Raw genomic sequence first — 23,856 nt, 5'->3', positions numbered from 1 at the left:
TAAGAAAAGGGTCGAGTCAATTGAATTGATTTAAGGATCTAGGAATGAACAATAAGCGAGAATAGTGCAGTGCTTGTAGAATTCGAAACCTCCGCTTCCTAATAAACCCGGCTTCTTCTTACCACAGCTCAGGAAATGGCCAGGCTTCAATTCACGTAGGAACATGTGAACTGGACATCGGAAGATTGGGGACTAATTCCCTTTACAGATGAGATGAGAGTTGGCCTCAAAACCTTCAGATGGGAATAGTTTCATTTGGAGATGCTCAGGAGAAAGATTCAACCCATGCTGTACAGTTCCTCAGGTGACATTCCATGGTTAGGGATGGTTAATGCTATTTGCCCCTCACATTGGTTATTCTTGCTAATGCAGGATAAAGCCATGCCACATAGAGCACATATTATGGCCTACCTGAATGAGGTTGGATAGAGAGCTTGGTGTGGCCAGCTTGAAGCCAAACAGATCACATTTAAAGTTGGAAATGGCTTTTCTTGAAGAATGAGAAAAAATTCCTCAGGATTTTATCAGAAATCTTTTCCAAGGATAGGCATTTAGGTAGTAATACTAGGTATATTAAAGGGGCTGAAATTTTTTTTTTTTACGTGTTATCTTTATGACCAAACCTATTTTTGGTATACAAATATAAATAAACCAAAATACATTAAAATCTATGGGTAGTGCATTTATTTTGTCTATCTGTGTATATTCTTTCCATTTTACATCTATTAATTCAATTAGGGCAGTGTAGTCCTCCATCAGCCTTTAAACTTATTATAAAACTAATATAATTAAAAATCATTGCGGTACTTAATGTTTCCTCCACTGGCCTTCTTGCACTACACATTCAAGCTAATAGAAACATACTTCTCATCAATAAAACTCCTCCTCAGCATACCCTTCAATCAAATAGGACACATCAAGTAATCTTTCTCCACATGCTGGAGTAGTGACTGACTCTCGTTTTCATGGCCTGTTTTTAACTGGGTAAAGATAATTCCTCTTTTATAATTCAGACCCTCCAGGAGACACCCATTGATGTCTTGATACATAGCAGCTGCTCTGCCAATCCAACCCATTGTTGTTCCCATTTCTTTTAAATCGTATTTTTTATTGCATTTTTAGCATCAGAGGGTCGGGTCAAGATGGCCAGGATGTCCTGGCCTTATTCACCTGTTTGTAACCTGCTAAATACTAAGTATGCCTGTTCTGCAATACTAAATTATGACTAAAATTAATTTTTACACTAAGTACATTTTCCCTGCTACTTTATCATCCCTTATGATTTTGGTAAGCTTAGTATCAGTTTCTATCATGGCAATTAAATACAATGATGTTACATATGACAACAAATATATTTTGCAAAATCTATACATTCATTAACCTATTAGAAATTATGTTTACAAAAGTTTTTAACATGATATAACAACTCTTCATATTTAATAAAAGTAAAAATAACAACCACTGTCATTTATTTATTGTTTTTTGTGAATGAATCTTGAAGGACTGTATACATAATTTGGACGCTGCGCTTTCAGTATTTTACTTCTGTTGAGCTTTTTGGACCAACTTAAATCTGAATTTACCTTGGACACGACCAATTTTGGTTTATTCAAAACATTCTTAGTTTTACTAGGGGAATTTTGTCTTGTCATAGCACTATCATTTTCATATGAATTGCTGGATCTAAGTGAGTACCTTTCTTCATTACTTGTTGAACGCTTTGGAGTTTTAGGTTTTTTATTATCAATGAATGGATGAGAATTTGTGCTTTTTATAAAGTTCTCTTTGTCAGGTAAGAAAGAGTGAAGTGTTGAAGTATTGGGTGTAATGTGCTTATTTTTATCAATTTCTTGTGACCAATCAGCTTTCATACTTTTATCAGCCTCCATTGAGGCCTCTGTACTTTTTCTGCAACTTCTATCATCCCTGTCTGGTGTAAAAGTATAACTTTTTGAAGATGCAAGTGAAATTAGGGAATCCTGAAGGGACTCGTACATACCTTTTTGCTTTTTTAATGGCAAATTAAAATTTCTTAAAAATGCATCTTTGGTTTTATTTTTAACTAACGACTCATCTGCAATCACACTGTTTAAAGAATTTTGCTCCACTCGACTTTTTCTTTCCTTCAGCATAAGTTGTTTTAAAATGGATTCATTTAAAGTTTTGTTTTGTCGCATTGTTCTTTTAAACTTAGTACCACTTGATTCTAAAAGTTCATTCAAACTTTTATTGGCAAGTAATTTCCTCCTGGGTTTTGCCAAATCATCAATATTTTTTGTTGGATTGGGCAATTGTGACTTTTTCTGAGAATGCTGATTCACACCTTTTGATATGCCTGCTGTTGAAGATGAAGAATTATCAAAAAAGGAATCGCCACAACACAGAGAGAAATCAGTTACTGTAGAGCAGCTTTTGTTCATTTTTTCAATTGACATACTACCATTGGTTTCATTTTTAAATGAATGGAACGTTTCACGAGGAGAAAACATGCTCGAGTTAGGATTTTTAATAGTCGACATGGAAATTGAAGGTGAATTTTTTTCTTTCATTAATGAAATAGAATCATTGGCAAGTGCTGAAGGAGATATTGGGCTTTTTAAAAAAAGGCTATTATTTTTATTAACACTGGTTTTGCTTTTTGATGGTTTTACAGGTGATGAACTTCCAGATGTATTTTGAGAATTTCTTGAAGATTTTCTTAGTAAAGAGGCATTTTTCTTAACACTTGTTCTTCTCAGGGGTACCAACGATTTCGAGTTTTTTCTAGGTTGCTTAATGCTGCTGCCTGTATGAGAACCACATAATAATGAATTACTCATAGTTTTATTAGCATGTGAAGTTTTTGAAACCAGGTTTTTATTAGATGATAAAATAGAAGAACTTAATTTCTTAGGAGATATTTTTTTTAATGAGGCTTTTTTCTTATCACTTGTTTTTATCAGTGGTACTAACGATTTCAAGTTTTTTATAGGTTGCTTGACAATGTTGCTTCCTGCTGTTTTAATTTGAGAACAACGTAATAATGAATCACTCATAGTTTTATTAGCACGTGAAGTTCTTGAAACCTGGTTTTTATCAGATGATAAAACAGAAGAACTTAATTTCTTAGGAGATATTTTTTTTAGTGAGTCATTTTTCTTAACGCTCATTCTTTTCAATGGTTCTAATGATTTCAAGTTTTTTATAGGTTGCTTGACAGTGCGGCTATCTGCTGTTTTATTTTGAGAACCACATAATAATGAATCACTCATAGTTTTATTAGCACGTGAAGTTCTTGAAACCTGGTCTTTATTAGATGATAAAACAGAAGAACTTAATTTCTTAGGAGATATTTTTTTTAATGAGCCTTTTTTCTTAACACTTGTTCTACTCAGTGGTTTTATGGATTTCAAGTTTTTTATAGGTTGCTTGACAATGCTGCTACCTGCTGCTTGAATTTGAGAACTTAATAATGAATCACTCATAGTTTTATTAGCACGTGAAATTCTTGAAACATGGTTTTTATTAGCTAGTAAAACAGAAGAACTTAATTTCTTATGGGATATTTTTTTTAATGAGTCATTCTTTTTAACACTTGTTCTTCTCACAGGTACTAACGTTTTCACATTTTTTATAGATTGTTTAACACCTGTTTTAATATGAGAACTACGTAATAATGAATCACTCATAGTTTTATTAGCCCGTGAAGTTCTTGGAACCTGGTCTTTATTAGATGACAAAACAGAAGAACTCAATTTCTTTGGGGATATTATTTTAAATGTGCCATTCTTCTTAACACTTGTTTTTCTCAGTGGTTCTGAAGATCTCAAACGTTTTATAGGTTTTTTACCTCCTTTTGCAAAATGAAAACTTTTTAATAGAGAATCATTCAAAGTTTTATTAGCTTGTGTAACTTTTTTCTCAGCTGGAGTTAAGTGACTTAAACTTGAATGACTTCTCTTCTGAGGTAATTTTGCTTTTGGATCATCAACTGACTTTTCTAGTGTATCTAATCGTGGTAATTCTGTTTCATGTCTATCTCTAGGTGATAACGATTGGTCGAATGAATCAGTCCTGTTTATTCTGGACAAATTTTTCGTTTGTGAATTGAATAGAGATGAATTTAAACTTATGCAGGTACATTCTTTTCCTTTAGTTTCTTCAGGATTAAAATTAAAATACAAATTTGAAACAACAGATGAGTCATTTATATTTCTGGAATTGTTTGTTAAATCTGAATCCTCCCCAAGCTGCAAAGAAGAATGACTTTTTAATGGTAGCTGATTCATGCTGTTACTTGTTTGCTGTAAAAGTGATCTAGCTGAAATGGTATCCATATGTGAACTTCCATGTGTATTTTGAACCCGACTGAATGTTTTTCTTGACTTGTTTAACATTGAACAGTTCAAATTTTTGTTAGATTTTGTTATCCTTGACAACTGGTTTTTATCCAAAATTAATAGAGAAGAATGTATGCTTCTTAGAGTTTTCCTTCTAGGTTCATCTGGAATTGAACTGAATGATGATCTTTTTCTTTTGTTTGTTTTTGTGTTTAAGCCACTTTTTGATATGTCTACATTTGTACTTTTGTTAACAATGTGGGGTGATGAATCTTGACAACTTAAAAAACTCCTACTTCTGTTTTTTTGTATAGATGTGTTGGGTTGACACGTTTCTGTCTGATTTTGAATACTTATGTCTGAGAATGTTGCATCTGAAGGAGAATAAATACTAGACGGTGAGGAAAACAAATTTTGCTGATAACTTGAGTTTAAATTAGACTTAGCACTTCTCAGAGGTGAATTTTTTGATGTTCTTTTCCTTCTTCCAATGGTTCCCTCGGTCAAATTATGACCCTTCAAATTAGCTGAACTTTCTTGGAACCTGCAAAATAAAAGGAAAACTTATGGCAATAATAAAAAATCAATTGCTAAGTTGAGTTTCTTTGACTTTCTTGCTGTATATTTTAATCAGATTCATTTCAATGCCTTTCACTTTGGCAATAAGTAATAATGCAAGAAGATAAACCAAAAACATCTCGTATACAAGATAAACTGTGTAGTTACGACCAAACTTCTTCATACATTTTATAAACCAAATTTTAAGAAATAATTTTACGAACATAGTAGTACATGTTGTGTGTTCACAAAGAATTTTGTTGTTGTTGATTTTCAGTCAAAGAAAAAAAAAAAAAAAAAAAAACAATTGTTCACTAACTTCAAACTATTGTTCACTTTTTTAATACGACAATGATTCAGTTCTCTGCTACCCTTTTTCAACACGAGACTTAATATTATTTTGAAAAATTGTATGTGCAGAATATTGTAATTGTTTTTTCCTTTGACTGAAAACCCATTGAAAAACTGCTTTGTGTTAGCTTTATTTTTTATTTCCTTCTACCATATGAATTTGTTTTCTTCTCGACTTTAATAATTACATACAGTCTGTCTGTTAGGCCTAAAGATACTGGAATATGAGCTTATCTCAATTTGACTTCATTAACATAATTAATATGACATTTTTGTTAATTTGTTTAAAATAAAACTTATTAAAAATTTGTGTATCCTTCTGTGGTCTGACATGTAATTTGACTGTTATTGATCATTTTAGTCTGCCAATCATCGGTAAGTTGTTCAGTCAGTCTCTTTTTGGCTTTTGCCATCTTCAGCGTATAATTCTGTAGTCATTTCTTTTATAGATGTTGGCGTATTCTTTGTTTGTAAATGCCTCTGGTGGATTAAGCCGAAAAGCATCTGACAGGTCAAATTATAGGTGCACATACTGCAGATGGAAATCTCACAATTTTTATGCAGTTTAATCAATTTCTGATCATTTTAGTCTACCTTGTCTTGCAGGTCATGTTTCAATTGTTTGTCACCTTCATTGGTCTAGTATTTGTCTCAGAAATCACACAAATCCATCAGGGAATAGGTAATAAAAGCTGAAAGTTACCTGACATATCCAAACATCAACCATAGGTAGAAAGAACGATTGGAAACAAAGAAACTACATCACAATTTGTATTAAGTCTAGGCACTTCAAATTATTTTAGCCAACCTAGACTTGCAGATCGTGTCCAAAGGATTCAGCTGTTGGCCATCTCCAATGGTCTAGATCTGTCACAGAAATCATGAACTAGGTGCAGAAATCACAGACGAATTGCCTGACAGATCAAAAACAGCTACCACAGACAGAAAGAATGATTGGAAACAAAGAAACTTAAGGTTCATCACAATTTATATGAAGTTGTCGTATCCAATTATGTTGAACTACCTAGTCTTGCAGGTCATATCTTTCAGACATGATTCAGCCGTTTGCCATCTTCATGAACTAGGTGCAGAAATCACAGACCCATGAGTGCATACAATAAGAAAAACTAAAAGTTGCCTGACAGATAAAAAACAGCTACCACAAACAGAAAGAATGATCGGAAACGAAGTCTACAGGTTCATCATCCCCAAGACCCCCGTCCAATCGCAATACTTATGTGTACTTCCTGAATAAGCTGAATAAAAATAAGCACCATGAAAACTTCTTTTATGGGTTTAAATAAATTTTATAATATAAATTTATTTAAATTTTAAATAATCAGTTGTATACAAAGTAACCTGCACGGAAGGTTACAAAAAGTGGTTTAACGGTCCGTCACTCATTACTTACATTTACATACGTAATGAAATGTAATACATATGTAATATAATATACATACTTATAAGGTAAAGGTGCCGGGTTCGAATCCAGCAGCCCCGCATTCGAACCCGACATATCTACAAAAATGTTTTTTTTTTCAAAAACAGACAGCCCGAGGGTTGATATCACTGCTATTGCGGAACCCTCGATAAAAGGTATCTTAACACAGGAACTACTACATTACTCTATATTATTTTGCTTTAAAGGCGATAAAGTTGGATTTTATTAACAATTTTTGAACTGACTGGTGCTGGGAAAAAAATAGTTCGGTGGAAGCAAGAATACGTCGTTAAAAAAAATGTTTTATACGTGTCGGATTGTAAAAATGGCTTTTTTTCAAAAACAGAACTGAAGAAAAAAACCCGTTACCAATCAAAATCCAGATTATCATCGATGTCTCTGTCGGGGTTTTTAAATAGGCCGAGCTTCCTCCTGACTTCCATTTCCTCAGCGGTGATTGGACCGCAAAACACGACGAACACAGCATCGTCCGTGTTAACCATGGCTGGCGGGCGAAGAGACAGACTCGGGTCGTTTGATATTCAATCAACACGAGAGCAAAGAACCGACTACAGAATACCAGTTCCGAGAGACGAGCGCGTACTAGATAAAATAGGCGCGACGCAAGTCGCTTAATTACAACAACCAGTGCTGCCAACTTAACCCCACTCAACCGGGAACCGGCTGAATACAACTTACCACGTAAGTATCGTATTTTTTTAACATGAAAAAACGAACTAGAATTATAACGAAGAGTTTATGGTAAAATTATAAATTTCCATTCTTAAAATAAAATATCAAATATTTTTTTCAGAAAATCTATGTTTATTATAAAAATTTTCATGTTTAGTTTCTCAAATTGTAAGAGAAAATAATTACTTATTCATATATTTAAATTTAGGATACCGCGGTGGCCGAGTGGTTAGGACGTTCGACTTGAATTTTCGTATTGGACATAAAAAAAGTCATGTCTCCAATGGTTAAGACGATTCATATAAGTAATAAGTCATAGGTTAGTGGATAGCACTGCTAGGATAAAGGTGTTCTTCCTACTATTGCAATCTCCAAGAGATGACATGAACAGGATGTTTGAATTTAATCAAAACTTCCAAATAAACCTAAGTACTAAAAAGAATTGGGAACGAGAGGAAAACACCTCCTTTAAGAAGAGCACCATCTTTTGGTACACAGATGAATCCAGAACACAAGACTGTACAGGGGTAGGAGTATTCAGTCCTGGAAGCAAATACTCAGAACCCATGGGAAAATACACCACTATCTTCTAAGCTGAGATTCAAGCAATCACATTAATGAAGTGAAATCCTACATATATAATATATACAACCTTTCACAGCGTAACTTTTACATTGTTATAATTTTTTTTACACATTTTGCTTTCCAATTTCAAGTGTTGTACAAAAAGAGTTTGTCGTTTTAAATTATACTTGGGGATACACCCAGTCAGGTGGGATGGGCGACCTAAGTCTTACAACTTTCATCTTTGCAACTTCCATCTCATAAAATTCTGGATCGGTGTATCCAACAGAGGCGATTTCATCCCAAAAGGAAAGGACTGCTTCTGAGTATTCCCTGTTTTCTTTTTCAACGTCTATTGGTGGGCTGTGATCTACAACTTCTAAAGTGTCGTCGATCGCTGCTTGAGGAACTGATGCCCTGTCAGTCGTGGTGGCTGTTGCAGGCTGCTGTTGGTAGTACTGTGAATACTGCTGAGAATATTGTGAGTACTGCTGTCTGTATTGCTGAGCATATTGATTGTACTGATTGCCATAGTGTTGAGCATACTGATTTGAGTCATAGCTGTAATTTCCAGAACTTGGCCATAACCTCACTGCGAATAATTTTGCCAATATGTTGCAGGGTCATAATACTGGGAGTTTTGTGTAGTTGCTACAAACTCAGTCATAGGGTACTGTTGCAACATCTTACTGATCCGTTTCCATTATCAAAATATTCTTTCTATTTTTTGATTCCCAAGAGAAACGTTCCAAATAATTGGTTCAGCTTGATTGAGGAACTCCAAGACTGTTATATTCGGCCATTTTATTCTTAACCAACAGAAACAAAGCTTCGTTATTCTTTCATTAATACATTTGTCCTAGTTAAGATTTTTTTTTGTTCACAAGGGTTCAAGAAGCAGAGGTCATATAAACCCTCAGGGTGCCAGTGTTTTTGAAAAAAAAAAAAAAATTGTAAGTATATCGGGTTCGAATGCAGGGCCGCTGGATTCGAACCACCTTTACCTTACAGTGATGTTTACCGACACCCCAGTAATTTGTTATTGAAAAGTAAATAGCGGTAAATAGAAATATATGGGGATGCAGCCCAGGACAGAAGCATGTGAAAAAGTTCATCAAAGGACCATCACAGAAATTAATATATGACCTCTGTACAGTAATTAAAAATAAAAAAAAGTTACAAGGGAATCATTTATTATTACTTTCCATACATCTAAATTTATATCCCTTTACATTCTGTAATCAGAATCGAATAGAAACAAGTAATTTTGTGAGGAACATAGTTCTTTATTATTCACGATATATTTGTAATTAAAAGATTTACTCCAGAAGTAGTCCTTTGGCCACTTTTGAGGTTGTTTCTTTTCCTACAAGATAATTTGAAATTGCCATAGCAAAATCAAAGGCAGTTGTTGGCCCCCTGCTTGTTATCAAGTTGCCTAAAAGAGAAGAAATTTTTTTTTTAAATTTATGATTTATATGAAGTGACCAGAGAATAAATACCATCAACGACGACTCTATCCTCGAGGTAATTGTAGCACTCGGACAGCTCCTCCTTAAAACTAGGGTAGGATGTTAAAGACTTGCCCAATGCGATTCCATGAGCTTTCAATGCGGTCGGGGCTGCAATGATGAATGATATCATTTTTAAAGTATAAACAGTAACTAAAACCGTACCTGCGCAAATAGCGGCGACGAGCCTGCCACTTGATTCCTGGTCCTTCAATAGTTGGCCGATTTCAGCGGACTGAAATATTTATTTTTAATAGATATAATGGTGTTGGGTGGTTCGTTGGAATTTTTTTGGTGGAATTCCATCATCAAAGGTTGAATACAAATGGAGCCTTTAGTTCAAACTGTTTAATAAACAATTATAAAAAAATAATAATAAACAAATTATAAACATTTAGAACTAAAGGCTTCATTGATATTCAACCTTTGATATTCATTTTTGATTTTTACACAAAAAAATTCTTTTAACTGACAGCAACAAAGCATTTTGATCCTCCTAGCCCACCGGGCAAAATGACAGCATCGTACGGGCCATCCCTGATCGCATCGGATGCAGCTTTGTCCGGCACGATCATCAAATCTCTGCTGCACTTTGTCGGCTCCAGACCCGTCAATCCTGCGATAGTCACTTTCACCTGGATACACAGACTCATTACGACAACCGGTTACCTGAAGATGAAATTGTTTTATTTTACCCCGGCTCTTCTCAGTACATCCGCTGAAATGACGAGTTCCATCTCTTCGGAACCTGGAGCTAAGAAGATAACTGCGGACTTTTCAGACATGGTGCTGTAACTTCTGTAGAAACCTTTCACTTTTGTAATAAAAGCTCTAGACATCAATCGGCCTTCAATTGTTTTAAACCGTTTGATTTCCTCTTTAAAAAAAAACCTTTCACAGGCTTTTCAATGAGGTAACAAAAGATAAAAAATTGGTAGGTTACAATATTACATAATCACGTTTGTGAGGGGTTTGTAATTATGAAAAGTGATTTTGCAAATATAAGTTTAACAACAATTTCTATGCTATTTTTGACAAATTCATCCGTCCAACGTCCGTCTGTAACAAACTAGGTTCGTAGAATGACATCCTTGGTTTTAAGAAGATCCTTCAAAGTAATAAAACTATTTTAAAATAAGTCTCTTGTGTATACAGTCTTCTGAAAACTATCATAAGTTAAACACATAAATCGTGAGATTTCCTTTTCTGGCTTGTGGGGTGGTAAAGATACAGGTAAAACTCCATAGACCACACATAAATGTTTCTGATCATAGTGATCTGCCTGTCACACTTGTTTCGGCATTTCGCCATCATTAGTGTGTCGTGTGTGTGATTTTGTTAAGTCAAGTCTATTTAATAAATTTGTGTGGGTGGGACTCGTGTATAAAGTAAGATACGAGGATAGTCCGGAGAAGATGCCTCTCCTCAGGTAGGAAGGACTGGAGGGATAAAAGCGGAAGGGGAAGACAAAGGTGTAAGGACAGTACATAGGTTTAGGAGAGTGGTATTGTACAAATTGTGTTTGTGATTGTGTAAATAAAGATAATACAATATTCAGTGGTTTTTCATCCTGATTACACTGTTACCCTACAATAGGTATTTTCGTTTTTCGTGCTTTTGGTGGATTATTTCGCTGAAATGCATCTGACAGACCAACCCAGTGAGGGTAGGTAGACCACGATTAAATTACAAGCTCATTACTCAGCGTACCAGGTCGAAATCTCACAATTTATATGTAGTTTAGAAGTTTCTGATCAATTTGGTTCATCTATTATCTAATCTGTTGTTGTGCACGTCAAGTCTGTCAGACATGTTTCGGCTTTTCGCCATCATCAATGATTAAGTATCTGTTGCAAAACGTAACAGATGGTAAAAAAATTGAAAGGCGTCTGACAGATTTATACTGTGACTGTAGGCAGAAGAAACATTGAAATAGAAAAAAACTACAGGTTCATCACTTCAAAGATCCCATGTAGTCAACCACAATTTATATGTGGTTTTAGTAGTTTCCGATCAATATATTTTACCTATATTCACAGGTCTGGTCTGTCAGACATGTTTTGGTTTTTTGCCATCTTTAATGATCTAGTATGTCACAGTAATCACACAGACCCATCGGTGAAGATGGTAAGAAAAGCTGAAAGACGACGGGCGGTACAAAATAGCAAACATTGGCAGAATAAATTATTAGAAATGAAGGAACTACAAGTTCATCACCCCAAAAATCCCACAAAGATTTCAAAATTACAATTTACATTAATTTAATATAGTGTTCATAAAATAAATTCCATACGTGAAAGATAAAACAGTACCAAGGTGCATCAGACAAGGTGAATTTGGTAACCGTGCATTTAGATGGTTAGAAAAATTTATAGTATAAATCTTTTAATTTCTGCTTATATATTATCTAGTTATAAGTTTCAGTATGAATTTATTGTAAAGTTAAATTTAACATTTATATATTGATCTGTTTTTCAGAATTTTGTGACTGATTTCTCTCAAAGATGGCTGAAAATGCTGTCCATATATCTTCCACGGAGCATACAAAACCTACGATATTTGAACTATGGGCCCAAGACTCGTTGATGAGTACTCTGCAACCGTCTTTTAAAATAATATGTGATTTTTTAGGGGCAAAAAATTTTAACAGATACAGGTGGCTTTTGAAGTGGCACGACGAAGCATTTTTAGCTCTAAATTTATTATTACAGTTTCATTACTTAAACAAATATAATGCGTCATTCTCAGAGGCATTTTACAGCTTGAAGAGAATACCTGTCAAAAATGGGAAGAACACTTTGTCAATGAAACTGAAACTTAAATCACTGCTGAGTCTGACAGTCGTACCTTACATACTAAGCAGGTTAAGATCATATATGGACAGATTAAAACAAGAAGAATCAACAGAATCTGAAAATGATTTGTTAAAACATAGTACACAATCAGTTATTAGGACACTGTTTGTTCTGGTAAATGGTATAAATGTGTTCTATTCTGTTAAATACATGATTGGCAAGTCAAAAACCCACACTATATGCGATGAACTCACAGAAATTGAAATCACACATGAAGTTCATAAAAGTACAGCATGGAGTGACATATTAAGAGAGTTAAAATCCAACCCAAGGAACATTACAACGTTAATTCCAGTTATTTTCAAATTGTCTTCACAGATCCTAGAACTTAGCGCATTCATTATACAATTTCTCAACTGGTGGAATACAAGTCAGATAAACATTAATATTAATGCACTACCTGTACCTCCGCCACCTTCTTGCAATATTGCTTATAATAACATGTGCCCTATTTGTTCGAGGCCAAGAAAGACTGAAGTTGTGCTGCAACCATCAGGTTTTGTGTTTTGTTACCCCTGTATAGTTCAGTATTTGGATGAAGAAAAGAAATGCCCTATAACAAATATACCTGCTACAACCAAGGACTTGGTAAGACTGTACACAGAATAAATTTTGTTTAATTTTTAAATATGTAATTAAAAATGTAACTAAAATAAAGAATGTTATTTATACAATTGATGATATTTTTATTACACATTTTACTTAGACACCCCTGTTGGGTGATTTACTCCTTAATGCTATAATAAAATCATAATAAAAGGAGCACCCAACAAAATAAAAAATGTAGAATTTTGCAGAGAATTCACCTAAACACAATATTGAAGATGATCATGCTGAAACACGTCAGAGATAAAATCAGCAAGGATAGGCAAACCAAGATGATAGTTCACTGTCAAATTATAGGTTCATTACCCCACAGACCACAGCAGAAGATAGAAAAAATTTAACAAAATAAATATGAAAATAGGAAGATTTTGACAATCATCTATGGGTGATTTATTCCTTTTTGTTATTTTCCGTTGTGATTGTTGTTTCAATGTTATGGTAGTCATTCATGGCATAAATAAACAGTGTGTAGCATAGATAAACAGCTTATAACAAAATGAACGCACAAAAAATGAAAGAGTTGTAGAAATTTGTAGATATCAAAAAATGAGCCCTGGGAGGCGATATACTACTTTCAATAATTATCAATTATTATTGATATTTTTTGTTCTTTCAATGTTATTGTTGTCTTTCAACAATAAATAAATAGTTCATAACAAAAAGAAAGTACAAAAATAAATATGGAATATAAAAAGAAATATGGAAATTTGCAGATATTGAAAAATATACGGGGAGGCAACATACTTCTCTCAAATATTTTAAATTATTATTGTTATTTTTTGTATATGCAAAAATATTGTTGTCATACTAAACATAAAAAACTGTTTGTAACGAAATGAACGCACAAAAAATGAAAGAAATGTAGATATTTGCAGATATCAAAAAATATCTGCATTTCAAAAAATCACTGTTCTGAGGTGATAACTTGTTTCAAAGATGATCAATATTATTGATATTTTTTGTTCTTGCAAAAATATTGTTGTCATTCATAGTATAAGTAAACAGGTTATAATAAAATGAAGGCACAAAAAATGAAAGAAAGATAGAAATTTGCAGATGCCAAAAAATCACTATGGGGAGGCGACATACTTCTCTTAATGGTTTTTAATTATTATTGTTATTTTTTGTATATTGAAAAATATTGTTGTCCTTTATAGCATAGATAAAAAGTTTATAACAAAATGAACGCACAAAAAATTAAAGAAATGTAGAAATTTGCAGGTATCAAAAAAAAACTATTGTAAGGCGATATATCCTTTTTAAAAATTATCCTTTATTGTTGATGTTTTTTGTTACTTCAATGATATTGTTGTCTTTCATAGCATAAATAAATAGTCCATAATAAACTGAAGGCACAAAAAATGAAAGAAATATAGAAATTTGCAGATAACAAAAAATCACTATTGTGAGGCTTTTAATGGGTCAAAATACGTGGAAATACTTTCTGAAAGTAACAAAATATCTCAAGTCACAAAAACCGGCGAAAAATTATGTACTTTTATCAGTTTTTCGAGTTTGACCTACCAGTTGAGAAGCGATTTGCGAGTTAGGGAATGGAGGTATTCGACTATTTCAACGTGATCTCGTATACCAATCGGGTTCAAAATTGGTCAAAATATGTAGAAATACTTTCTGAAACTAACAAAATATCAAAAGTCAGAAAAAACGTCGTAAAATTATGTACTTTTATCGGTTTTTCGAGTTTGACCTACCAGTTGAGAGGCGATTTGCGAGTTAGGGAATGGAGGTATTCGACTATTTCAACGTGATCTCGTATACCAATCGGGTCCAAAATTGGTCAAAATATGTAGAAATACTTTCTGAAACTAACAAAATATCAAAAGTCAGAAAAACCGTCGTAAAATTATGTACTTTTATCGGTTTTTCGAGTTTGACCTACTAGTTGAGAGGCGATTTGCGAGTTAGAGAATGGAGGTATTCGACTATTTCAACGTGATCTCGTAAACCAATCGGGTCCAAAATTGGTCAAAATATGTAGAAATACATTCTGAAAGTAAATAAATATGTGTACATTCTCCAGGTTGTGAATTATTTTTGTTATTATTTATAAAATAAAACGAAGACATTAAACTATGTATCTCTCTTTGTTTGTAAAGCCTCCTCACTACGGCAAAGTGGAGATACGACGAGGAGGAGATATGTAATATTACATCAAAGCCACAAAAACATAAATTATTTTCTATTAAAAAAATTGTAAGCTTTTCCAGAAAATAACACTGCATACGAAAACTCCGTTTAATTTATAACAAAAAAAACCTTCTATAGGTACAAAATTTAAGAGAAAAATTTTTAATCTTTGTATAAAGTGGTTAAAATCTACCGCCCCGAAACCACGTTTGGTTTTTTTTTCGGTTTTGGCTTACGAGGCTCGTATTTGAAAAGAGAGGATATCACCCCCCACTTTGGATGCGTTCTTATAGCATTTATCTCGCCACTGCTACAATAACGTTTTCTGTGAGCGTTTGTATGTGTTAGTATATTTTATATTGTTGTCTATCGTCAGAATCCACAAGCGTCAAATTCGACTTTTTCATGAATAACAATTCCATGAGGCCTGGTGTGGCAATATAACGATCTTCATCAATGTCCAATTCATTATCTCACATAGTGACTATAGTGTCACCTATTGTAATTGGTTATTGTATTGGTTTCCATCGTAACGTACACCATAAGTCTCGTCCAACCCTGATAGGTCGTTATTTAAAAATTTCATAACGTATTTTGATGGAGTCTCTCCGATTTTTTCCAGAAAGTCGAAAGTCGTTTTTATTCCATCGGGGGTTTCACTTCTTCGCTCACTTGCTGAAGCAGAGATTTAGACGGAGTGAATTCGAACACGTCAGACTGAGAAACTTTTACAAAAGAATAGTGTGGTTGTTTGTCATCAACTACAATATTTTCAATTTCTTTTGATGAATCAAACATTTGATCACCTTCACCCGAAAAAGTTAAATCATGTTTTAGTTGAGATGTAAACACATTTAATACGCTTTGGGTTGAATTATGTGAGGTTTGTAGATCTAATCGTTTTGACACGTTAAGTGTATCTTCTTCTTCTTCTGTTTCACGTTTTAGTTGAGGGGGATGGTCAGTACGGGCTTCTTTTATGGCATTAACTATAGGTTTATATTTAACTTTGAGATATTCATAATTTTCCTCCTTCAATTTTTTAAGAGCGTTATAATTTTGGCGAATATTCTCTCTAGTTTCTGCTATTTTCTTTAGCAACTCTGTTTTTCCGACAGCCTGGCAAAAAGCTGTTGTCCATCCTGTCAATAAAACCCCCAACCCATCCTCCCTTACAGACTACCGTCCCATTTCCATCCTCTCAAACCTGTCCAAGCCCCTAGAAAGATTAGTCCAAGCACAAGTCTCCAGGCACCTTGAACAGTCCCATCTTCTCAACCCTTTCCAATCTAGCTTCCCCCAAGGTTATTCCACCCAATCAGCACTAATAAAAATTACCAGTGACCTCCACTTAGCAATGAACCAACGGAAAGTTACTATACTTGCCCTTCTTGATTTTTCTAAAGCCTTCGATTCTGTCCCTAACTCTTCTCTCCTCTCTAAACTCGAATCTTTTTCCTTCTCCGCCAGCACCATCCGTTGGTTCCACTCCTACCTTACCAATCGCCACCAAGCTGTCTCCCTTCCCAATGGCCTTACCTCCTCCTTCCTCCCTCTAAAATCTGGGGTGCCCCAAGGCTCTAGCATCTCTCCTATCCTTTTTTCCATTTATATCAATGATCTGCCCGACTCCATCCAGTCCTGTAACTATCACCTATATGCCGATGACTCCCAAATATACATATCCTTCCACCCTTCCGATCTTCACTCGGCCACTCTCAAGATCCAAAAAGACCTAAACTCCATCAACGAATGGGCCCATAAAAATTCCCTAGTCCTCAATCCGTCCAAATCCACCGCCATAATTATCGGGTCCAGGCAACTCCTCAATTCCCTCCCCAGCATCCCACCTCTCATGCTAAATAACCATCCCATCCCCTTCTGCTCTTCGGTTAAAAACCTAGGAGTAGTCTTTGACCAAAACCTTTCCTGGCATTCTCACATTTCCCAAATTTCCCGCCATTCCATTGCCTCCCTCAGCCTGTTTCGTCGGTCCTGGCTTCTCTTACCTTTCTCCACCCGCAAACTCCTTGTATCTTCCCTTATACTTCCCTTCTTCGATTATAGCTGTTTGGCATACGGTGGTCTCTCGGAGGGGGAGAACGCGCGATTGAAGCGTATTATGAATTGTTGCGTAAGATTTGTGTACGGCACCCCACGGGGATCCCGGGTGTCGGGGTTGTATTCCCAACTTTCCTGGCTATTCCCCTCCTTCCGTGCACAGTATTTCCTAGGTTGCTTTCTTTTCCAGTCCATCCACACTCGTCGTCCTCCTTACATCATCCAATCCCTCCAATTCAACTCCTCACATCTCACTCGTAAGACCCGCTCATCCCCAATCGACCTTATCCGTCCGCAACATACAACCCATTCCTTCGAAAGATCCTTTCTGATCCGAGCCCCTAAACTCTGGAACTCCCTTCCCCTTTCTATTCGTCACGCTGCCTCCATTTCCTCCTTTAAATCCCACCTGTACAATCGCCTCCTCTCCCTCCAAGCAGAGACCTCACGTTAACACTTGTTATTTTTGTTTAATATTCTCGTAATTTTTTCTTCTGTCCTGCCTTATTGGTATACATTGTGCCAAGATTTCTATCTTTTTTTTTTTTTACTTTTAACTTCATAGAAGGAACTTCCTTTATTTATTTCATGTAAATTATTTTTAGAGGACACCAGTCCCAGAATAAAGTTATTTTTCTTCTTCTTCTTCTTCTATTTCACGTGCCAAAGTAGATGTTATTTCTTCCATTATCATCGATTTAATGATTATTTTCTCTATTTCGAAACATTATATAGGTATGAAAACCTTTGCGGTAGCAGCCATTTTTTAATGGCGAATCTTTGTTGATGACGAGAAACCCTTAATAGCCATCGTCTCAGCATTTTCGACAAATATTGGAAAATTCCTTACATAATAAGTCCGAGTTTACATGATCTTCATATAATCATTTCATATTTAGTAAATCCTGTGTGAAAATTATAAGTAAATTTACGTTATCTCTCATCAAATGTTTGGGCACCCTGGTATAACTTTAACAAAGGTAAAAAGAGTCTATACCACTATGCCGTCCCATGCAAAAGTAGCATCTAACCCTATCTTGTTTATCCCAGGCGATGTCATCAAATATAATAGTATAATCCGGGAGGGCTTGGTTTGGTGGTGGCACATGATCATTATTGTCGAACATAAAAAAACCATTTATTTAAAATTGTAGAAAATAGTTTTCATTTTACATACTTTGGCTGATACATAGATTTACTAAAGGGATAAATATTCTGAAATTTCTATCCATTCAAATTGTATATGAGATTTAGCATTAAATTAGTTTTACCACAATTAGATGGCCTTGAAATTAAACATCTAATGCTATTGGGCAATATGGGGTTATGCTTAAAAAAAAAAGATTTTTATGTGATTCATTATCTATATTCCTGACCGACGACATCTTGCTTCTTAAACATTATGACAACTGATGTCATAATTATCATTTATGCTGTTATATATTAAATATGAAGGTGTGCACTGCTAGAGAAATGTAGTTGCATCAGTTTTTTAAACAATCTAATTTCGCGTATTGTGTGAAATAGTGATAACTTCAATGTTATAGTACGGTATTAATTAATTTGACAATGTCCAGTCCAACCATTTGTTGTAGTCATTTTCCCGAGATATAAACACGCGATATTTCTTTATCAAAGTCGTCTATTCCTTATATAAGATTAATATAATGTTTCAAGGTTTCAAGTCCACCAATTTGTAGTATTTAGTATAGCGGCAAGTAAACACACGATGTTTATTTATTAAACTCGTGTTTTCCTAATATAGGATTAGTATAATGCTTCGACGTCCCGATTGTAATTATTTTCACGAGAACACACGATGTTTCTTTATTTTCGAGTTTGACTCCTGATGGCATTAAATTTTAGGTATAATCCTTTTCAATTAATTAAGGCTTTTAGTTGAGATAAAAAAGTCAGTGTCACGAACGGGATTCGAACCACGACCTTCGGCTACTCTACCACTTGAGCTATCGTGACTTCGATCCATTCGGACACCAACTTCCCACTCAACCCCACCTTTTGAATTTTCCCTCCTTTTTGCCATTTTTCAAATGTCGTGTAATCTATTTGATTGATGTCTCGGCGACAAATGAAATGGCCACGGAGAGCTTTGAGTAAAGTGAAGTGAAGGTATACTTCATTTTTACTTATTAAATTCACTAGTTTTCGTGGTCCGCTTGACCAATTAATATCTTTCAATTAATTAAGGTTTTTAGTGGGAGATAAAATGGCAAAAAGATTGTGAGTTTTTTTATTTGTTTACTTTTTCTTGACATTTAAAGAATTTTTGTTTAACTGAAGTTTTTATTTGTTTATTAAAAAAAAAAAGATTTTCTATCATTGTTATTTAAAGAGATTTGATTATTTTAAAATATTTTCCAAATATGGACTGTAGCGATTTTTTTTTAATGCTCGCGGATTTTGTGGCGATTCTTTCGATTCGAGTTTTAATGCGACGGTCCACCAACAAATTTGTGGCTTAGAATTTTCTGAATATTCGGGAATCAATGTCGAGGGAACAGACAATTCCCGTATTTGCTCAGTTTGTGGAATTCTACTCCTTTGCACGATGCTCAGGAGATTGTTGGAGGCAGTGTATGGGATATGATTCAATCAGTATTTCAAAGTGATGCAAGCGCACAACAAACGGACGATTTTAATGTAACTGCCTCAATCGTAGAAATGCCTACTGGATCGGGAATAGTGAATATGAAAAACTTTTCTTTTCAGGATATGTCTCGGCCTAAAAAGGCATAATAAAATTACCAATAAGGATCGTTTATGCTTGCCACGGGCGTTAGTAATCGGTCGGATATTGGCAAGGGGTAAAAGAGATCCAAAGTATATAAAAATCAGACGAGACTATTCCAAATTGCAAGAAATAAAAGCCAAAAAATTGATTAAAAAATCCGGAGTTGAGATAAAAGAAGAAATAGATGAACTGAGGACATTTCAAAATTAACTTAGAAATTATGACCTAACTGTGTTTGAACCCAAAGAGTTAGACGGCTCGAATTTGCTCGAGAACACAGCCATTGGTGTTTGGACGATTGATCTGCTGTACTTTTTACAGATGAGTGTAGATTTGCTCTATGAACTCCAGATGAGCGTGAAAGAGTGTGGAGAAGGCGAAATGAAAGGTACGAAGCCTGTAATTTTTCCCAGAGACAACTTTTTCAACTCAGTGATGGTGTGGGCGAGAATTGGAGAGTCGCCCAGAGTTGGTTGTACGTGGAGGTTCTTTGACGGCAATTCGCTATGTGGATGAAATTTTGGAACATCATGCGTTGCCTATCCTTGATGAAATCAGCGACCCCTATTCTAATGTCCGATAATACTCCATCCACATGTGGCTCTCATAGTACAAACGTACTTTCAACAGCATAACAACGGGGCTTTAGCCTAGCCAGCACGTTTTCCAGTCTTGGACCCCATTGAATATTTACGCGATAACGAAAAGATGAATAAGAGCACGACCATCACTACCTGATACATTCCACGATCTTGAAAGGACTTATCGTGAATAATGGGCTTACCTCCTGCCAAGAGACATTTCCAGTCTGGAAAAAGTATGCCGAGGCCTCTTCGAGAAGTAATTAAGGCAAAAGGAGGAAATACGGCATATTGAAATGCTAATTAAAACAAATTTTATCTGTTCGTATTTTTTCAAACTTTGATTAATATATACCAGTGGGTGGAATTTTTTGCCTGTCGGTGTATATGTACATATCGCGCATTGAGCAGGGAAGAGTATAGTCCCCGGAGAGTCATCATTTGTCAGGATGCTTTTCTATCGAAACCGTTATTGGGGCGATAAAACAAGCAATCCAGGATCGAGTGTTCACATCTCAAAACAATGGTTATTAAGGAAAACCCACAAAAGATGGATCTAAGCCGTACATACTCCCCGTCAAAGCTCCCTTAATCCATAAAAATTTATAAATGTTTAGCCCACTAGTCTCCCATTATTGCAACCAACAACTGCTGCATTGAAAAACCATTTCTAACTCATTACTGTGTACCAATGACTAAACTTAACTGACTCGTGTTTAACTGGCCAGTGTCCCTCAACTCCACTTAAGTACTGACTGTCCACTCTGAACTCGTGTCAACCACTGACTGCAGTTGTAGCACCGGCTATTTGCAAACCTCGTGGGGCTTTCTTCCCGAAGCATCTCCTACACTCTGTCTTTACTATTTTGCATTTCTTGAGTGTCCAGGGAAGACACATTTCAATACAGTTAATATAATAATCTTTACATAATTATGAATTTGTTACAAAACTAATTAGCTACAAAAAAACACTACATTCCTCTCACACTTTGTTAAATAACCAAACAATAATTTTTTAAAGTCAAGACTCAACCTCTCTTCACGATTTCAACAAATTATAAAACACAGGTCAATAAAAAACACTTTCCTAACCAAACAATTATTCAACCCTGTGTGGATTTACCGAAAGTTCTGAAGTTCTGAATATAAAATAAAGTAATGGAAGGTAAAAAAATATTAATACAACTAAATTTAATTTTTTCTGATTACAAATCTTTTAAAACAAGCTATTCTTCTTGAGTAGTCATTTACCTTTTTATTCTTGCATTTTCCCTCTTATTCTCAGTCGGTTTTGATTAGGGGGATGCTGATTAAAACGAGAATGGCCACGAGAAATCGAAAACGATTGAGTGTATAATGTAAATGTTCATAAACGGACGGTAAGACAGGAGTCATTTACTGGTGTCTCCCTCGTCCCAACTGTATTGTTCTATGGAAAATATTTAAATTAAAACGCTGCAATCTCCCGGACAGGCTATCTTTGAAACAGCCCCCTTTTAATACTGGATGTATCACAAATAATAGCCTGAATCTGAAATTGCCAATTTGCACTTTGTGTTGAGGGTGAATGCTTTTATTAGCTTGAATGATTAGTGTGAGAGGGTAGATGGCTGAATGTAAGTAATCCATCAACTCTCAATTACGTTACGTAATATGTGTAGAAAGTGACAGTGGAATAGCAAATACTCCACCACTATAATTGGGTGAAATAAATAGGAAAAAATGTATTAAGAATGAGTGAAAATTTGAATAGGTTTGGATGTAGGAACTGCATGCGTTGCTTTGGATACTGAAGCCAGCCTCACAGCACCCGCAGCCCAGCCTCGGAGGGAGGGTGGATAGACCGAGATCTGCCCCCGGACTGCCAACACCGAGGTTGGTGATTCTCGAGGCTTGCCGGTAATTTATGATAAATTACAAAACTGGAATTACCGAATTGTTAATTATTATTGGTTGCGAATAGTTATAGGTTCAACTATGTACATGCGCGTGCTTATGTACATTTTTTTTACTTCATTTATTTATATCTACAACTGTACATGTATTATATACAACCAGCACATTAGATTTCAGATTATCTTTTTGGCATTATGAGCGTTATAGAAAAAGCTACCCATTGGCAGCCGCTCTGGATTAATGAAATGATATTAATCATTTAAGAGTTCTCTTATCCATATGCTTTTCAGACGTTTACGTTGGTGTGATTTTGTAATTTACTATGAAAACGTCTGTAATATGTTTTGATGGATGAAAAAACTGTTGGGATTTGAAGATCTCTGTGAAGTGTATTTTTTTTGCCTTATGATCTATGCATATTAATCATGGTGTCGAATTCTTTATATGTGTGTTCATATTTGGGGGGAGGGAGGGGTTATCGTAAAAAAAGGGCCAGAGGCGACGGTGGGAATCGAACCCACGACCGCGGCGTCTAGGAGCCGAGTCTCTCACGCTAACCACACGGCTACCGCGGTCCCCGAAGTGTATTATTGCCTTACATAAAAAGGGGCAGAAACAATTAGTCTTAAAATTTTGGATTGAAAACTTTGTAATCTTTGATTATTGGAATACTTCGCCCATCCATATACTTGGCACCCATACATCCAAATAGGTTTGAGTAGGTATGTGTAAAATGAACTAATTTTCGAATCATTAATTAATAGCACGAAACATTACAAAAGCACGAATGACTTGTATCGTCGATTACATTTTATTTTATATACATTAACAATAAAAATATAAAAATAAAATAGGCAGCTGATTTATGAAATATGTCATATTATTAGTAAATGATTCGTTAGGATAGAATAAGTTTGAAGACATGGGTTACGTTTTTTGAGAAAAAGGAGACGATGGAGCCGATAAAACTACATGATTCGACATCTGACTGGTTCCGTATTGACTTGTACGCATTTCAGTTTTTGTTTAACTGCTTGAATTCATGTTTCATCAGTATGATAATTGCGGACATGAATGTAACGGATAAAAATTTCACCAACGGAGTGTTGATAGGTATTGGCATTGGTGTAGTTGCTGGTTGGATCGCTGATTCTTATATTCAAAAATTTAAACTGCATACCATATTTCTGACTTGCTCTTTCATACTTTCTGTTTTGTGTATCGTTCTTGCTATCGACTACAAGCAGCATCCCGGATGGTTCCGCACATGTTTAAAATATGAATATATTTTGTTTTTCACATGGAGACCGCTAGCGTATTCTTTTTATTTTGATCAGGTGGCGTACAAAAAAACGGAGTTTGGTTTAAATACTCCAACATTCTTGTGGGTCTGGACTAGTTATGTTGCACTATTCGTTGTTGGAGCATTATATAACGTTATTATGCGTTATTTCAATTTCGGAATTCTGTGTTTTTGTGTGTCTTTATCACTGACCATCATATTTTCCGCGTTGTCAATT

The 23,856-nt window shown here is 35.0% G+C and overlaps 3 protein-coding genes across 5 annotated transcripts; 1 reads left to right on the top strand and 2 right to left on the bottom strand.

The window, feature by feature from the left end:
* Positions 1-1,333: 1,333 nt before the first annotated feature.
* LOC106670122 lies at positions 1,334-7,302 on the bottom strand. Its single transcript, XM_014400184.1, has 2 exons — positions 7,039-7,302; positions 1,334-4,863 (listed from the first exon to the last, which is right to left on the bottom strand). The coding sequence occupies exons 1-2, from the start codon at positions 7,170-7,172 to the stop codon at positions 1,473-1,475; spliced, it is 3,525 nt and encodes a 1,174-aa protein (XP_014255670.1). The 5' UTR covers positions 7,173-7,302; the 3' UTR covers positions 1,334-1,472.
* LOC106670123 (putative peroxisome assembly protein 12) lies at positions 7,207-12,966 on the top strand. Of its 3 annotated transcripts, none has more exons than XM_014400187.1 (2): positions 7,207-7,371; positions 11,916-12,966. In XM_014400187.1, exon 2 carries the CDS (start codon positions 11,942-11,944, stop codon positions 12,899-12,901), a length of 960 nt encoding a protein of 319 aa, XP_014255673.1. In that variant the 5' UTR covers positions 7,207-7,371; positions 11,916-11,941; the 3' UTR covers positions 12,902-12,966. The 3 variants fall into 3 exon arrangements, with proteins under 3 accessions (XP_014255673.1, XP_014255672.1, XP_014255671.1); XM_014400186.1 differs by lacking the exon at positions 7,207-7,371 and adding an exon at positions 10,363-10,552; XM_014400185.2 differs by lacking the exon at positions 7,207-7,371 and adding an exon at positions 10,365-10,510.
* Positions 9,189-10,363, bottom strand: LOC106670124 (protein dj-1beta). The gene is made up of 5 exons (XM_014400188.2): positions 10,133-10,363; positions 9,911-10,072; positions 9,603-9,672; positions 9,429-9,548; positions 9,189-9,364 (listed from the first exon to the last, which is right to left on the bottom strand). The coding sequence occupies exons 1-5, from the start codon at positions 10,274-10,276 to the stop codon at positions 9,246-9,248; spliced, it is 615 nt and encodes a 204-aa protein (XP_014255674.1). The 5' UTR covers positions 10,277-10,363; the 3' UTR covers positions 9,189-9,245.
* Positions 12,967-23,856: the final 10,890 nt, after the last annotated feature.

Source organism: Cimex lectularius, unplaced genomic scaffold (genome assembly GCF_000648675.2).
Source record: "Cimex lectularius strain Harlan isolate CLEC.00 unplaced genomic scaffold, Clec_2.1 scaffold40, whole genome shotgun sequence".
NCBI lineage: Eukaryota > Metazoa > Arthropoda > Insecta > Hemiptera > Cimicidae > Cimex > Cimex lectularius.
Note: the sequence above shows the minus strand (reverse complement) of the source record. Positions and strands in the feature narration are given on the sequence as shown.

Coding starts and splice junctions, on each gene's coding strand:
- LOC106670122 (XM_014400184.1), bottom strand. CDS start 7,172: ATGGTTAACACGGACGATGCTGTGTTCGTCGTGTTTTGCGGTCCAATC. Junction 4,864..7,038: donor GATAATCTGGATTTTGATTG/GTAACGGGTTTT, acceptor TTTATTTTGCAG/GTTCCAAGAAAGTTCAGCTA.
- LOC106670124 (XM_014400188.2), bottom strand. CDS start 10,276: ATGTCTAGAGCTTTTATTACAAAAGTGAAAGGTTTCTACAGAAGTTAC. Junction 9,673..9,910: donor GATCAAAATGCTTTGTTGCT/GTCAGTTAAAAG, acceptor TAAATATTTCAG/TCCGCTGAAATCGGCCAACT. Junction 9,549..9,602: donor CGTCGCCGCTATTTGCGCAG/GTACGGTTTTAG, acceptor TCATCATTGCAG/CCCCGACCGCATTGAAAGCT.
- LOC106670123 (XM_014400187.1), top strand. CDS start 11,942: ATGGCTGAAAATGCTGTCCATATATCTTCCACGGAGCATACAAAACCT.